The sequence below is a fragment of the Oncorhynchus gorbuscha genome, linkage group LG10, assembly GCF_021184085.1.
Source record: "Oncorhynchus gorbuscha isolate QuinsamMale2020 ecotype Even-year linkage group LG10, OgorEven_v1.0, whole genome shotgun sequence".
In the NCBI taxonomy this organism is placed as follows: domain Eukaryota; kingdom Metazoa; phylum Chordata; class Actinopteri; order Salmoniformes; family Salmonidae; genus Oncorhynchus; species Oncorhynchus gorbuscha.
Window position 1 is genome coordinate 59,349,238 of NC_060182.1, and position 15,381 is coordinate 59,364,618.

The 15,381-nt window shown below is 39.8% G+C and overlaps 2 protein-coding genes across 3 annotated transcripts in view; one reads left to right on the forward strand and one right to left on the reverse strand.

Moving 5' to 3' along the window:
- Positions 1 to 893, reverse strand: part of cmpk2 (cytidine monophosphate (UMP-CMP) kinase 2, mitochondrial) — a 19,543-nt gene extending 18,650 nt beyond the window's left edge. The window contains 1 exon segment of the mRNA XM_046366489.1: positions 253 to 893. Within this exon segment, the coding sequence (XP_046222445.1) occupies positions 253 to 840 (588 nt within the window). The 5' untranslated portion in view covers positions 841 to 893.
- Positions 1 to 13,974, forward strand: part of rsad2 (radical S-adenosyl methionine domain containing 2) — a 24,309-nt gene extending 10,335 nt beyond the window's left edge. For both annotated transcript variants that reach the window (XM_046366491.1, XM_046366490.1), the window contains exons 2-8: positions 3,185 to 3,322; positions 10,967 to 11,273; positions 11,424 to 11,585; positions 12,018 to 12,247; positions 12,376 to 12,525; positions 12,834 to 12,866; positions 13,330 to 13,974. In XM_046366491.1, the coding sequence (XP_046222447.1) occupies positions 3,185 to 3,322; positions 10,967 to 11,273; positions 11,424 to 11,585; positions 12,018 to 12,247; positions 12,376 to 12,525; positions 12,834 to 12,866; positions 13,330 to 13,494 (1,185 nt within the window). In that variant the 3' untranslated portion in view covers positions 13,495 to 13,974. The remainder of the gene's footprint in view (positions 1 to 3,184; positions 3,323 to 10,966; positions 11,274 to 11,423; positions 11,586 to 12,017; positions 12,248 to 12,375; positions 12,526 to 12,833; positions 12,867 to 13,329) is intronic.
- Positions 13,975 to 15,381: the final 1,407 nt, after the last annotated feature.

Sequence of the window (15,381 nt, forward strand, 5' to 3'; positions counted from 1 at the left end):
GCGGCTAAAATTGTAAATATCGGTTATTGGTGTCTTTTTTTATACAAGGAAAATAACGGATATGAGTATTGGCCAAAAATGTCAAATTGGTGCATCACTACCCTACCCAAAATCCTACGCAAACCAGATGTAACTAATTTCGAGGGTTTTAGGATTACAAACCCGCCAGCTCTATACACATAATGACAACTGCACAAATACACAGCTACACGTGTCAACTGATTTGAAACATAAAAGTGTCACTATTCAAACCTGTTGCAGAACTTTGTAGGCATCCTCAAAACTATAGAACACGTCATAGTTGATAATGTTGAGAGTTGAAGGATGATGCACTGGCTTTTCAGCAGGTACTACGCAGTATTTCTCCAACACCTCCACCCAACCGTCTTCTGTATTGGACCACAGGTGTTGCGACCACTGTCTGTCCTCTCCCCCGCACAAGTAGGAGCACACATAGACTGGGTCATTGCGAAGCAACTCGCCTAATACTCGTTCAGTCGCTGAGGACTTAGATGCGTCTTTTATAAAATATCCTTTGATGACAGAATCTTTGACATTGGGCTGAAATATGGACATTTCCAAAATCGCACATTCTGGAGGTAACTCGTTTGAAAGTTTTTTTTTCAGTCCTCCATAAAACTTTGCTCTTTCAATTCTGTCATCGCTCTGCACATGGAGCGAGTAGCACATTTCATCAGCGAGGACATTTCTGAACACTTGTGGCCGCTCGCTCTGCTTGCTTGCTAGGGCGAAGTAGATTGGTTCAGAATTCGTATCGAAGTCCACTGCAAAAACATAAGAAGACCACTGGCCCAATCGGGACATCATTCGTCTTGCCATCTTGAATCAAACCACGAACGAAATGCACTTTCAGCTGAATCACAACTGACAGGCACGCCTGCCGGGGGGAGGGGGGGGGGGTACGAAACTTATGGCGCTCGACAAGCAAACCGAAACTCGAGCCACTTGATAATACCAAAAACGAAAGTGATAAGACGTGCCTATCATAATATGGCTGTTACCTACTGTCCCATGGCCTCACCTAAATTACACAAATGAGTCAGCAAATTTGTTTAGCACTATTACGGTATGAAGGCCTATTCCAAACGCAGGCGTTTTATTATAAGCACTAACGTATGTAGGCATGTAATAGGACTGCATTTGAATAAATACATTATTGTTCATTTTATTTTCAAGTATTTTAGAGCGCTGCAGTGATGGTCATTTAGCCGAGTGCACCACTACTCATACAGTAGGTAGCCCACTGGGCACAGACGTCAGTCAACGTCTAGTTTTGATTTAGTCTACATTTGGTTGAGTCGTCAACAAAGGTGAATTAAAAGTGAAATCAACAACAAAAAATGACCATGACATTGGATTTAGGTTCAAAGCAATTTTTGAAAATCCAACCAGTTATCCACGTTGATTCAACATGATCACATTTAATTGTTTGGTTGAAATGGCGTGGATTCAACTCGTTTTTGTGGGAGGCCTATTCAATTTTGGAATAGAAACTGCTCAGGTGACGTTATGAAGATCAGTTACAATACAACGCCAGGAGACGCTTCATTTATTGCGGAGTCGAGTTAGCCCTGCATCAGAAGTTTCAACAGGACAGGACAGCTGAAGACTAGTAAATATTGATCTCAACTCAAGTCGTGTTTGTGAAGATGTTCCTACAGTTCTGCATAAGTTTCCTCCAGTGTATCTTTGCAACTGTCCTGGCCTGGCATGGATCAATGTGCGAGGACAGCAGGTGCACGTCGCATCACAGTTCTCTTCTACAGGAAAAATCAACCCAAGTGTCAATTATATTTGGTCCTACTCATTGAGGAAGCAAAGGGAGGTTTAAAGCTTCTCAATGAATCTGGTAAATTTGCCCCAAGATTATATTTATGCATTTAAAATTCCCTATTTCAATTCACATTATATGTTATTAGATTAGTATTACAGCCTATTTCTATCTAATTTAATATTATATTCAGTGTTTATTAATGTCATACAAGATAAAGATGATTTCTTGGGGAAGCATGATCACAACGAAGTGGTTCCAAACATATGATACGATGGTTTTCATTTTAGGTTCTGTGTTAAAATAAAATATAGTTGGCCAACCAACGTTACCCCGGTGATTGTCATTATATCATACATAAAGCACCCATCATAAACAAATAAACCACAGGAACCTCAGGAAAAAAACAAGTTAATGTTATTTACACTAGATGTCAGCACCGGGTTAGTTTTGATATGAGGTCACTAAAAGCAAACTCAGAGAAGCATTTCACACTTTTTATTTGAAAACTACTTGTTGATATTTTCACTTCTATAAATATAAACCATCACATGGATGTCTGGATATGAATACATTTGGAATTCATTGGTGTTTCAAAATAACATTCTTCGAGAGATGATGTCAGTTTTATCACCAAAACTCTCCTTGGCGAATACCAGGACATTCTGTCCATTTCCTGTGACAGCTTTGACGGGGACACCAACCAGACTTTTGGCAGAGCCCAGGGCAGGAAGAGCCACCTGGACAACCTCTTCAAGGTCCGTAACTGGTGCCGGAAGTACAAAGTGGCGTTCAAAATCAACTCTGTGATCAACACCTTCAATGTGGATGAAGACATGAGAGAAAACATCACAGAACTCAACACTGTACGCTGGAAGGTTAGGGTGTTCCAATGCATTAACATTACACACCAGTAATGCTGTATCTGTGAATAGAGGTGTCTTCTCATACCATATATGTAACAAATGAGTTGTATGGCTGTAACGGTTTTCTTCCGTCGAAGGAGAGGAGGACCAAAATGCAGCGTAGTTCGTGTTCAACATGTTTAATAAAAGACGAAAACGTGAACACTACACAAATACAAAATAACAAACGTGGCAAAACCCCGAAACAGTCCTATCTGGTGCAGAGAACACAAAGACAGGAAACAACCGCCCACAAACCCCAACACAAAACAAGCTACCTAAATATGGTTCCCAATCAGAGACAAATACTAACACCTGCCTCTGATTGAGAACCATATCAGGCCATACATAGAAACGGACAAACTAGACACACAACATAGAATGCCCACCCAGCTCACGTCCTGACCGACACTAAAACAAGGAAAACACAAAAGAACTATGGTCAGAATGTGACAATGGCCTTGACTTCACTGCGTGTGCTGTATAGGTGTTCCAGTGTCTGCTGATCGATGGCGAGAACAGTCTGAGGGAGGCAGAGAATTTTGCCATCTGCGACCAGCATTTTCAGGTCTTCCTGGAAAGGCACAGCAGCATTAGCTGCCTGGTACCAGAGGCCAATCAGAAGGTATGGGACTGGACTTAAGACAATATTATATTTTTTTATTGTCTGTTAATGATATTATGATGGTTCAACAAATACTACTCCATTAAAATTGTTTCCAAATGCTACTAAAGTTTAAAGTACACTATTAGAAAAAAGGGTTCCAAACGTGTTCTTCTGCTGTCCCTATAGGAGAACCATTTTTGGTTCCAGGTAGAACCTTCTTTTGGGTTGCATGTATAACCCTCTGTGGACAACATTGTAATACAACATTGTTGTGACATTAAAACATTTCATTTTTGTCCTGTCTTGTCAGATGAGAGATTCCTACCTCATGGATGAATATGTCAGTCCTTTTTATTAATCTGTTATTGTAACGTCGTTCGTCTGTTGTAAGAAGAGAGTCAGACCGAAATGCAGCGTGTAGGTTACTCATGACTTTAATGAAGATAATAGCGGTACATGAAATAACTGATAATACGAAAACAACAAACGAGTGAAACTAATTACAGCCTATCTGGTGACTACAACACTAAGACAGGAACAAACACCCACAAAATACAACGCAAACTCAGGCTGCCTAAATACGGTTCCCAATCAGACAACGAATAAGCAGCTGACTCCAATTGAGAATCGCTTCAGGCAGCCAAGCCTAACTAGACACACCCCTAATCATACACAATCCCAATTAATACAAACCCCAATACGAATACAACATATAAATCCATGTCACACCCTGGCTTACCCAAACATATACCAAAAACACAAAATATAATGACCAAGGCGTGACAGTTATTTTACATGATACTCTCTCTACATTCCAAGTCTTAGCATGCCCTTTAAAGGAGACGGTCCTCATCCATCAGAACTATTTAACAGCTGTCTAAATGCTTTGAGTTGTATAGACATGTACCTTGATCAGAGTGGATTTACAGGCACTAAGGGTGAAATAAGATGCCATTTTGCATACATTTTATATTTATTAGTATTGTATGAGGTTTCATGGCAGTGATATTTTGATAATGGTCTAGATTGTCAAGAGGCTCTTCTATGACCAGTTGGTGACCCTTTATAACAACTTTCATGATTAAGCCTTTATAAATGCTTATACAATTCTTTATAAATGATTATTCATGTTCTAAATGCTTATGAATTAGACTTTTTTTTATAAAAAAAAATGTTTCCGCCTGTATAACAGCACTTTACACTTAAATATTTATGATATTCTAAAAGTTATGTTGGAATCTTTTACTGCTATACCTTGAGGCGTTTGTGTACTGTACCTTTAATTAGTAGTAAAATTACACAACACAGCTACTCTACAGGGACAACTATTTAATCACTCACCGGATAATAATAACTTGCTTTTTATATGTCCAGATTTGTTGGTTTTTCCTTATATGTCCTGTTATCCAATTTTTTACATGTTCTATTCACCAGCCAAGAGGCTTATTTGAACTTTTGTGTAGTATTTGGAATTTAGCACTTTTTTTTTTAAATGTGGGGAATTTATGAATACAGTTACTACTATTTGCAGTGTGTTACATCTGTCTCTGTATGTAATGTATCGGGGGAAAAAAAGATGACTTTGCATGATACAGAATGATGTTTGTTAATCACAATCAATTTACAGGAAGCACATTTATTCAGTATCTGGATCAGGTTTGTTGCCATACAACCATTCCCATTTTAAGAGGCAACTACTGTAGCTTAAAGTTATATGCTATTGTTCTCCATCCATTTCAGTGGTTGTAGTTCTACTGTAGCCTAAATGTGCAGTACATGTCTATTGGGATAACTCAAATCCCCACCCCGAATAAGATTGCTCACTGGATCACTATGAGGAGTGGTTCCCTTGGGACTGACATAATGTCTCTGTTTACTACAGTATGTTGTAATCAGTTCTTGATCTTTGTCTCATCATATCTGGAGATTCTTAATGGGACAATAGTCAGTCCCCCTTAAATTAATAAGCAGGCCTATAAGCCTTCATCTATTGCTACTGAAGCTGAATACAAGCATCAAGTAAAGCTTCATTTTCTTTCCTTGTTTTCCTTCATGTTCTTCTGTCTGTTCTAACCCTGAGATATTTCCTTCCTGTAAGAACCAACGCTGAGGATGAGAAGCAGGTAAGGAGAGTGAACATTTAATCTTGCACAGACATGGAGCAGGACAGGAAAAGCGTCAGAACCGGGGGAACAAAACGAGATACGACAACCAATGCGGAAGCGGGGAACAGAGCTGGGGAACAGACAGATATAGGGGAAGTAATGACACAGCTGATTAAGTCCAGGTGAGTGCAATGACTCACAGATGCGCGTGATGAGGGAAGCAGGTGTGCATAATGATGGTGGCAGGAGTGCGTAGTACTGGGCAGCCAGGGAGGGTGAGTAGGAGCAGGCATGACAGTCCCCCCCACCCCTCTAGGGGTGCCACCTGGCATCCCACTTGGACGAGCCTGACGGGCCGGCCGAGGCAGGGCGCTAGACCAGCTGGCTGAGAGCATAGAAGCCCGACGATCCAGCTGAGGCGTGGCAGCCTGACGATCTGGTTGAGGTGTGACAGCCTGATGATCCCGCTGGGACGTGGGAGCCTGATGAACCAGCTGAGAAGTGGGAGCCTGATGATCCGGCTGAGGCGTAAAAAATAAAACGTGACGTAAAAACGTCTCGAGCCAGCTAGGGTGTGGAAGCCCAACGAGCCAACTAAGGCACCGAAAAGCCAACACTCCCCGATGCTTCATTTGGTGGCTTCCGCATTCTGTAAGAACCGACGGTGATGATGAAAAGCAAGTACGGAGAGTGAACATTTTAGGACCGGAATAGTTCCAGAACCGGGGGAACAAAACGACATACGACAATCAATGCGGAAGTGGGGAACAGAGCTGGGGAACAGACAAATATAGGGGAGGTAATGACACAGGTGTTGAAGTCCAGGTGAATGCAACGAATCGCTGAAAAAAAAGAAAAAACAATTCTGAAATGATTCGCCTGACCACAATGGAATTAGACATCAAAATGTAATTTGCTTCAAAATGTAATAGGCCAATCAATAGGAAATGTAATTCAGAAATTGCATTATACAATAAGTTCATTTCCGACCAGGCCGATGACGAGTGAACATTTGATAGTGAAATTTGCTCAGTTGGGTAATCCTCTCCATAATGCACCATCGACATTGAAAGCAAAATTCCAGTGACGCCTTTCGTCATTTAGATAAAGTTAAACACAGTAGCTATTGATAAACTGGGTAGTTTGGGTCCTGGATGCTGGTTGGTTGAAAGTTGTGGTATATTAGACAATATACCACGGATATGATGCAACATTACTTGTTTACTGTTTCAATTGCATTGATAACCAGTTTTCTTCAAGTGAAAATGCACACAAAGTCAGTGTTTGGAGGATATATTGGCACGGGTGTTTGAGGGTTGGCAAACCGTTCCAATATATCCTCTGTCAGGACCCGGTTACGAACCCAGGTCTCCGGAGTGAGAAACAGTCACTTAACCAACTGAGCCACGAATAGTCGGCAGAACCCAGAAGATGAGGCAGACACAGCAGTACTTGAGACGGTGTATTTAATGAAGTAAAAAGTGAAGTTCTTCAGGAAAACATGTAACTCCACAACCTCAAAAGGAATCCTACAAGAACAAAGGTAATCCTCCAAGACAAAAAAGGTAAATCCACAAGGTGGAAGGTAAAGCACAAAAAGCCTCAAAAGATACTCAAAAAACAAACAAACAAGAACAAAAAAACAGAATTCCACAAGAGAGTCCACCGGGATCAACAAGAGTTCTCAGAGTACTAGGGCTGGGTGCTAACATACAAACACAGAGCAAAGAACAGAGGAAAACAAAGGGTTTAAATACAATCAGGGGAAACGAGGCACAGGTGCAAATAATAATGGGGATAAAGGGAAAACAAAAGGTCAAAAGGCACAATGGGGGCATCTAGTGACCAAAAACCGGAACAACCCAGGCCAAATCCTGACAATCCTCCAAACATCGGCTTCGATGGCATTATCACTTTTATACAACGGGTCACCAACATATTCAAATAACGATTGACACATTTTCATAAAAAAACATTATTTTGTTGAATTTATTCATACTATTTCATCCTTTCATGAGATATGGACCCAACACAAATCTAAGGGTGCTACCCAAACTGGCTGGTCGTTCGTTCAGTTTGATTGCCAGAGACGTGACCTAGTCATTAAGTATTTTTGTTCAGTATCAGCTTTTCAATTCTAAATGTTCCATTGCCCATACTGGCTGGCAACGTTCTTATCCCTTGCTTGCTAACTAGCCAACTACAGCTAACATACAGTTACGTCAAACAGTGCAGCCAGAATAACAGCAAATTAGCTGCATTTGCGTTTGTTTAAGCTGTTTTCTATTGACATTTCTTTATGTATATCCATAAAAATGATGCCAGCTGATTCATGATTTCGACTGGCTGAGAAAAGTTGTCTGCCTGCCTGTATTGTCCCGACACGTTCATTACTATGGGACAGCTGGAGATCCAATTTCCATATTGAAACGATGTTGCAAATATCGGAGAGACAGGCAGCAAGGTTAAATACAAATCTCCGCTGTTGAAAACCAAATGCAAGTAAAAAAGAAATGGGAAATAATGTCTAGATGCTTTTTATAGTGGAGATCAAGTCAATGTCAATGTCATAGTCAATGTCATAGTTTGTGGAATAGAGACTGGCTGGAATGCAGTTTTAACCAATCAGCATCCAGGATTAGACCCAACCATTATATTAAATAGCAATAAGGCACCTCTGGGGTTTGTTGTATATAGCCAATATACCACTGCTAAGGGCTGTATCCAGGCACTTCATGTTGCGTTGTGCATAAGGACAACCCGTAGCCTTGGTATACTGGCAATATACCACAACTCCTTTTGCCTTAATTACTTAAATATAATAAAATTAAGTTAGACCTATACACTTGGTGTCCAAACTTTTAACTGCCACTGAATATATATATATATATATTAGGGGAGCCTACACCCTAAAAGTAGTGGGATGAGGTGGTGGGTTTTGGGAAATAATGTATAGGTGCAGGGTTAGATGGTGCAATTTAAGTTTTTCACATTCCCCTTGTCCCTTTTTTCGGTGGGTCCCAAAATGTGCAATTCGCATGATCTGCGAAAGGCAGCAATACGCCACACAGTATCTAGTCTGCCGGAAAGACACATGAAGAAGTAGAAGAAGTCAACAGAGGCTGCATTTCAAAGTCATAAAAGACACACTCTCATCTTCTTACCCTTGCAGTATGTCCTTGGGGGAATCCCCGCGGTCATATTTGTCGTCGGTCCAAATGATTGGCCAAGCAACGTAAGCCCCTCAGTCCTCATTTTTAATGGAGTTTGCGAGTGTACAATTATGTTCAGGTCGGGGCCTGAAACGCCCCATAATTCAATTAGCAATGATTGTGCATCCGCTAAGAGAAGTCTGCCAAAACTTCAAACCTCAACATCAATATGGATAAGTCAACATACAAGTGTAAGTTAAAACAACTGTAAAAAGATTAGAAAACGTGCTACTAACGCAAATGACAGCACAAACACGTCTCGTAAAAGTAATGTTTTTGTTTGGTTAGCTTTTGGAAATTGTAGAAGAAAAAAAATGTCATTCTTCAGAAGTTCCAGCTAGGCAGGCTAACGTTAATTAGCTAATGAATTTGCTAGCTATCAGACAGTAGGCATATATTAATAATTATATAGTTCATATAAGCATATATGCAATCATAATTGACTGTAGAGCATATAATGCACCAACAAGCTACCGGTGGCTGAAAACACAATCATCGAGGGATGAACGAGTGACGAATTTCCGGGCAAGGGCAGTCCATTTAAAAATAATTCCTTCCTCTGTCGCCCCTTGTCCTGCAAGTGTATACTCGTCAAACGTCATGAAACGTCATCAGAAGTGTCCACTTATTTTAGGGGATAGGGTGTGTATTTTAAGTGTTTGGAATGCAGGCAGAGATATTCACCGACAAATTACGTCATTCCAGTGTGTCACTGCGTATTTTATTAGGATCGCTTTTAGTCTTCATTTGGACTAATCTTCCAAGAGTCCTTAAGCATTAAAATACAATTTATAACAATGAGCTTTTTCGTCAGAATTTAAATAAAATAGGCATACGGTTAGCAGTGTGGTTCAATGTAGGTTTAAAATCACAAAATAGCACGCCTGATTTGGGAAACTGAGGAGAAAACGAAACTTATGGCGCACTTGACAAGCAAACCAAAACTTGAGCCATATTACCAAAAACGAAAGTGATGCAATGTGCACCTGACTGTCTGAGAACAAGGGCTGCGTTTCAATCTCGTAAATACACACCCTCGTCCACTTACCCTCGCCTTATGCAATTGGGGGAATCCCTGTCACCATCTTGGACATCGGTCCAAACGATTAGCCAAACAAGGGAAGTTCGCAATGTAAGCTCCTCAGCCTAACTTCGGGCCTGAAACAGCCCATAATTCAATTCATGATGATTGTACATCTACTGAGAAAAGTCAGCCGAAACATAAAACCTTAACATCAATATGTATAAGTCAATATACAAGTGTAATTAAAAATAACGAACGTAAAAAGTTTAGAAATTGTGCTACTAATGCAAACGATGGCACAAACAGTCTTGTAAAAGTAATTATGTTTTTGTTTGGTTAGCTTTTGGAAATTGTAGAAATAAAAAATGTTCCTTCTTCAGAAGTTCCAGCCAGACAGGCTAACGTTAGGTAGCTAATTAATTTGCTAGCTATCACACAGTAGGCGTATATTAATCATTATATAGTTAATATAAGTAGACATGCAATCATAATTGACTGTAGCGCATATAAAGCACGCACAAGCTACCTGTGGCTAAATTTCCATGCAAGGGCGGTCCATTTCACAATATTTACTTCCTTCCTCTCTCGCCCTGCAAGTGTACTGTATTCTCGTCAGACGTCATGAAACGTCATCAGAAGTTTTCACTTAATTTGAGGGCTGCGGGGATAGGGTGTCTTTTAAGCGTTTGGAATGCAGCGGTGGGCCTATCATACTATGGCTGTTACCTCCTGTCCCATGTCCTCACCTACATTACGCTAATGAGTCAGCTAATTTGCATGGCACTACTAGGGTATGAAGGCCTATTCAAAGCGCTTAAGCATGTTGGCGTGTAATAGGACTGAATTTTAATCAAGGCATACTTTTATTTTCACGTTTTTAGAGCACTGCAGTGATGGCCATTATGCCTAATTGCACCACTACTCCTACAGTTGGTAGCCATTGGGCACAGGTGTCAGTTCAATGTTTAGTTTGGTTTAGCCTACATTTGGTTGAGTTGTCAACAAACGTGAATTAAATGTGAAACCGACAACAACAAAAACACGTTTTACAAATCCAATCAGTTATCCACGTGGATTCAACATAATCACGTTACATTTTGGGTGGTTGAAACTACGTGGACATTTCGGTTTCCTTATTAGCAAATAGAAACCCAGATTATGTTTTGATGAAACGTACGTTACTTTACAACGCCAGGCGACGCGTTGTGTATCGCGGTATACATATACATAGAGTCAAGTGAGCCCTGCATCAGACGTTTCAACTGGACAGGCCAGGTGAAGACTAGTAATATTGTTATTTACCCTAATCGTGTTTGTGAAGATGTTCCTACAGCTCTGCATACGTTTCCTCCAGTGCATCTTTGCCACTGTCCTGGCCTGGATCGGTGTGCGAGGACAGCAGGTGCACCGCGCATCACAGTTCTCTTCTACAGAAAACGTCAACCCAGCTACAATCAAGGTGGTGAACAATGATATTTCTCAAGCTGCGGCAACTCCAAGCAGTGTCAATTATCATTTTACCCGACAGTGCAATTATAAGTGCGGTTTTTGTTTCCACACTGCAAAAACGTCTTTTGTCCTGCCTATTGAGGAAGCAAAGAGAGGTTTACAGCTTCTAAAGGAATCGGGTAAGTTTGTCCAAATATTATATTTATGCTATTTCAAATCCATATTTAAATTCACATGATATGTTATGACAGTATTATTATAGCCTATTGCTATGTCATTTAATGTTATATTCAGTGTTTACAATTCAGAATTTCATTATTTTTTAAAAGGACTGGAAAAAATAAACTTTTCTGGCGGAGAGCCTTTCATACACGACAGGGGTGATTTCTTGGGGAAATTAGTCCAATACTGCAAACACGACCTCCAGCTCCCAAGTGTCAGTATTGTCAGCAATGGCAGCATGATCAGAGAAAAGTGGTTCCAAACATATGGTAAGATGGTTTTCATTTTCATTTCTGTGTTAAAATAAAATATGGTAGGCCAACCAACATCATAAAGCACCCATCATAAACAAACAATCCTTATTATTCTCATGCAGTCAGGGGGAAAAAAAGGTCATTTGATTGACACTAGATGTCAGCACCGGGTTAGTTTTTGATATAAGGTCACAAAATGTAAACTCAGAGAAGCATTTCACACGTTTTATTTGAAAAGCTTCACAGTTGACTCCTTACAAAATGTAGGACTCATCATAAAAGGCACGCTTTGATCATCAAAGTGTTTAAAAAAAGACTTGTTGATATTTTATCTCAATAAATCTAAACTGTCACATGAATGTGTGGATATCTATACATGTACAATACATTGGGGTTTCAAAATACAATTGTTTGAGATGATGTCCAAAACTCTCCTTGTCCTCACAGGCGAATACCTGGACATTCTGGCCATTTCATGTGACAGCTTTGACGAGGACACCAACCAGACTATTGGCAGAGCCCAGGGCAGGAAGAGCCACCTGGACAACCTCTTCAAGGTCCGTGACTGGTGCCGGAAGTACAAAGTGGCATTCAAAATCAACTCTGTGATCAACACCTTCAATGTGGATGAAGACATGAGAGAAAACATCACAGAACTCAACCCTGTACGCTGGAAGGTTAGGGTGTTCCAATGCATTAACATTACACACCAGTAATGCTGTATCTGTGAATAGAGGTGTCTTCTCATACCATAGATGTAACAAATGAGTTGTATGGCCTTGACTTCACTCTGTGTGCTGTATAGGTGTTCCAGTGTCTGCTGATCGATGGCGAGAACGCTGGGGAGAACAGTCTGAGGGAGGCAGAGAGGTTTCTCATCAGTGATCAGCAGTTTCAGGACTTCCTGGAAAGGCACAGCAGCATCAGCTGCCTCGTACCAGAGTCCAATCAGAAGGTATGGGACTGGACTTAAGACAAAGAGAACACAATATTATATTTTTTTATTGTCCGTTATATACAGTATATTATGATGATTCAACAACAACTACTCTATTTAAGTTGTTTCCAAATGCTACTAAAGTTTAAAGTACACTATTAGAAAAAAGGGTTCCAAACGTGTTCTTCTGCTGTCCCTATAGGAGAAGCCGTTTTGGTTCCAGGTAGAACAATACTTTGGTTTGCATGTAGAACCCTCTGTGGACAATATTGTAATACAAAATAGTTTTGACATTAACATGTTTCCTTGTTGTCTTCTCTTGTCAGATGAGAGATTCCTACCTCATTCTGGATGAATATGTAAGTCCTTTTTTTCAGTCTGTTATTTTACATGATACTCACTCTACATTCCAAGTCTTAGCATGCCCTTGAAAGGAGACAGTCCTCGTCCATCAGAACTATTGAACAGCTGTCTAAATGCTTCTCATCGATTGAGATTTATAGACATGTACCTTCACATAGTAAGTCCCAGAGTAATGTGTGCCTTCAATCTTGATCAGAGGGGATTTACAGGCTTTGAGAAGGATGAAATGAGATGCCGTTTTGTCGATATTTTATATTTATTAGTATTAGGTATGAGGTTTCATAGTATTGATATTTCAATAATGGACTAGATTGTCAAGAGGCTCTTCTATGACCAGTTGTTAACACTTTATAACAACTTTCATGATTAAGCCTTTATAAATGCTTATACAATTCTTTATAAATGATTCTTCGTGTTCTAAATGCTTATGAATTAGATTTTTTTTTAATGCATTTTTAGATGCGTTTCCTGGATTGCCGAGAGGGGAGGAAAGACCCATCCAAGTCCATCCTTGATGTTGGCGTGGAAGAGGCCATTCAGTTCAGTGGCTTTGACGAGAAGATGTTCCTAAAGAGAGGAGGGAAATATGTGTGGAGCAAAGCTGACATGCGGCTCGATTGGTGATCCACACATTATAATCAGTTATTGCTACACTTCTGTATGTATTTTCTGTATGTTTTTTTTATAAAAAATTGTTTCCGCCTGTATAACTGCACTTTACACTTAAATATTTATGATATTCTAAAAGTTACGTTGGAATCTTTTACTGCTATATGTTGAGGCGTTTGAGTACCTTTAATTAGTAGTAAAATTACACAACACAGCTACTCTACAAGGACAACTATTTAATCACTCACTATCCCACGAGATAATAATAACTTTTTGTGTCCCCTGTTTTGTTTGAATTTTCTTATATACCCTGTTATCCAAATTTGTTTATATTTTCTATTCACCAACCAAGATGCTTATTTGCACTTTCATGTAGCATTTGGAATTTAGCACTTTGATTGAAGTGTAGGAAATGTATGAATTGCAGTGTGTTACATCGCTCTGTGTTTATAATGTATCTCAAATAAATACAAAATGATGACTTTGCATGATACAGAATGATGTTTCAGTATCTGGATCAGGTTTGTTGCCATACAACCATTCCAATTTTAAGAGGCAACTACTGTAGCTTCAAGTTATATGCTATTGTTCTCCATCCATTTCAGTTTGCTGTCAATGTTATTTTTGGAGGGTTTTACCTTTATTTAACTAGGCAAGTCAGCTAAGAATAAATTCTTATTTACAATGACGGCCTAGAAACAGTGGACTGCCTTGTTCAGAATTACAGAATTTTACCTTGTCAGCTCGGGGATTCAATCTAGCAACCTTCCGGTTACTGGCCCAATGCTCTAACCACTAGGCTACCTGCTGCCCCAGTGTGTTGTAGTTCTACTGTAGCCTAAATGTGCAGTAAATGTGTATTGGGATAACTTAAATCCCCACCCCTGATAAGATTGCTCACTGGATCACTATGAGGATGGGTTCCCTTGGGACTGACATAATGTCTCTGTTTACTACAGTCTGTTGCAATCATTTATTGACTTTTGTCTCATCAGATCTGGAGATTCTTAATGGGACAATAGTTAGTTCCTTGATAGAAACCTATTATATTAAGCAGACCTATAGGCTTACCTCTGTTGCTACTGAAGCTGAATACCTGCATCAAGTAAAGCTTCATTTTCTTTCCTTCTTTTCCTTTCTTCATATTCTTCTTTCTGTTCTAAAACATTAGATATTTCCTTCCATACTAGTGCTATGCTGATCAATGTTAGTGCTCTCCTACAATAAACACATTTCTTTCCATGTATTGATATTGGTCCATACTATAGCAAAACAAAATAAAAATAGGCCTACAATTCTGAAATAAATTTCCTGACCAGAATGGAATTTGACACAGTCACTGATTAAATTGTATAATAGGCCAATCAATATGAACTGTAATTCAGAAATTGAAAAATAAAATGATTTAATCTCCAACCAGGCTGTTGATGAGTGAACATTTGATAGTGAAATGTACTCAGTTGGGTAATCCTACGTATTCATAATGCGCCATCGACACTGAAAGCAAAATGCCATTCGTCATTTAAAAAAAAGTTCAACACAGTAGCTATTGATTAACCAGGGCGTTTGGGTCCTGGATGCTGGTTGGCTGAAAGCTGTGGTATATCAGACAATATACCATGGTCCTTCTGTAGCTCAGTTGGTAGAGCATGGCGCTTGTAACGCCAGGGTAGTGGGTTCGATCCCCGGGACCACCCATATGTAAAATGTATGCACACATGACTGTAAGTCGCTTTGGATAAAAGCGTCTGCTAAATGGCATATATATATATATATACTTCTTTACTGTTTTAATTGCGTCGATAACCAGTTTATTTAAGTGATATTGCCCTAGAAGCCGGTGTTTGGAGGATATATTGGTACGGGTTATGTTAGGCCCGAGACAAAACTGAGGGCTGGCAA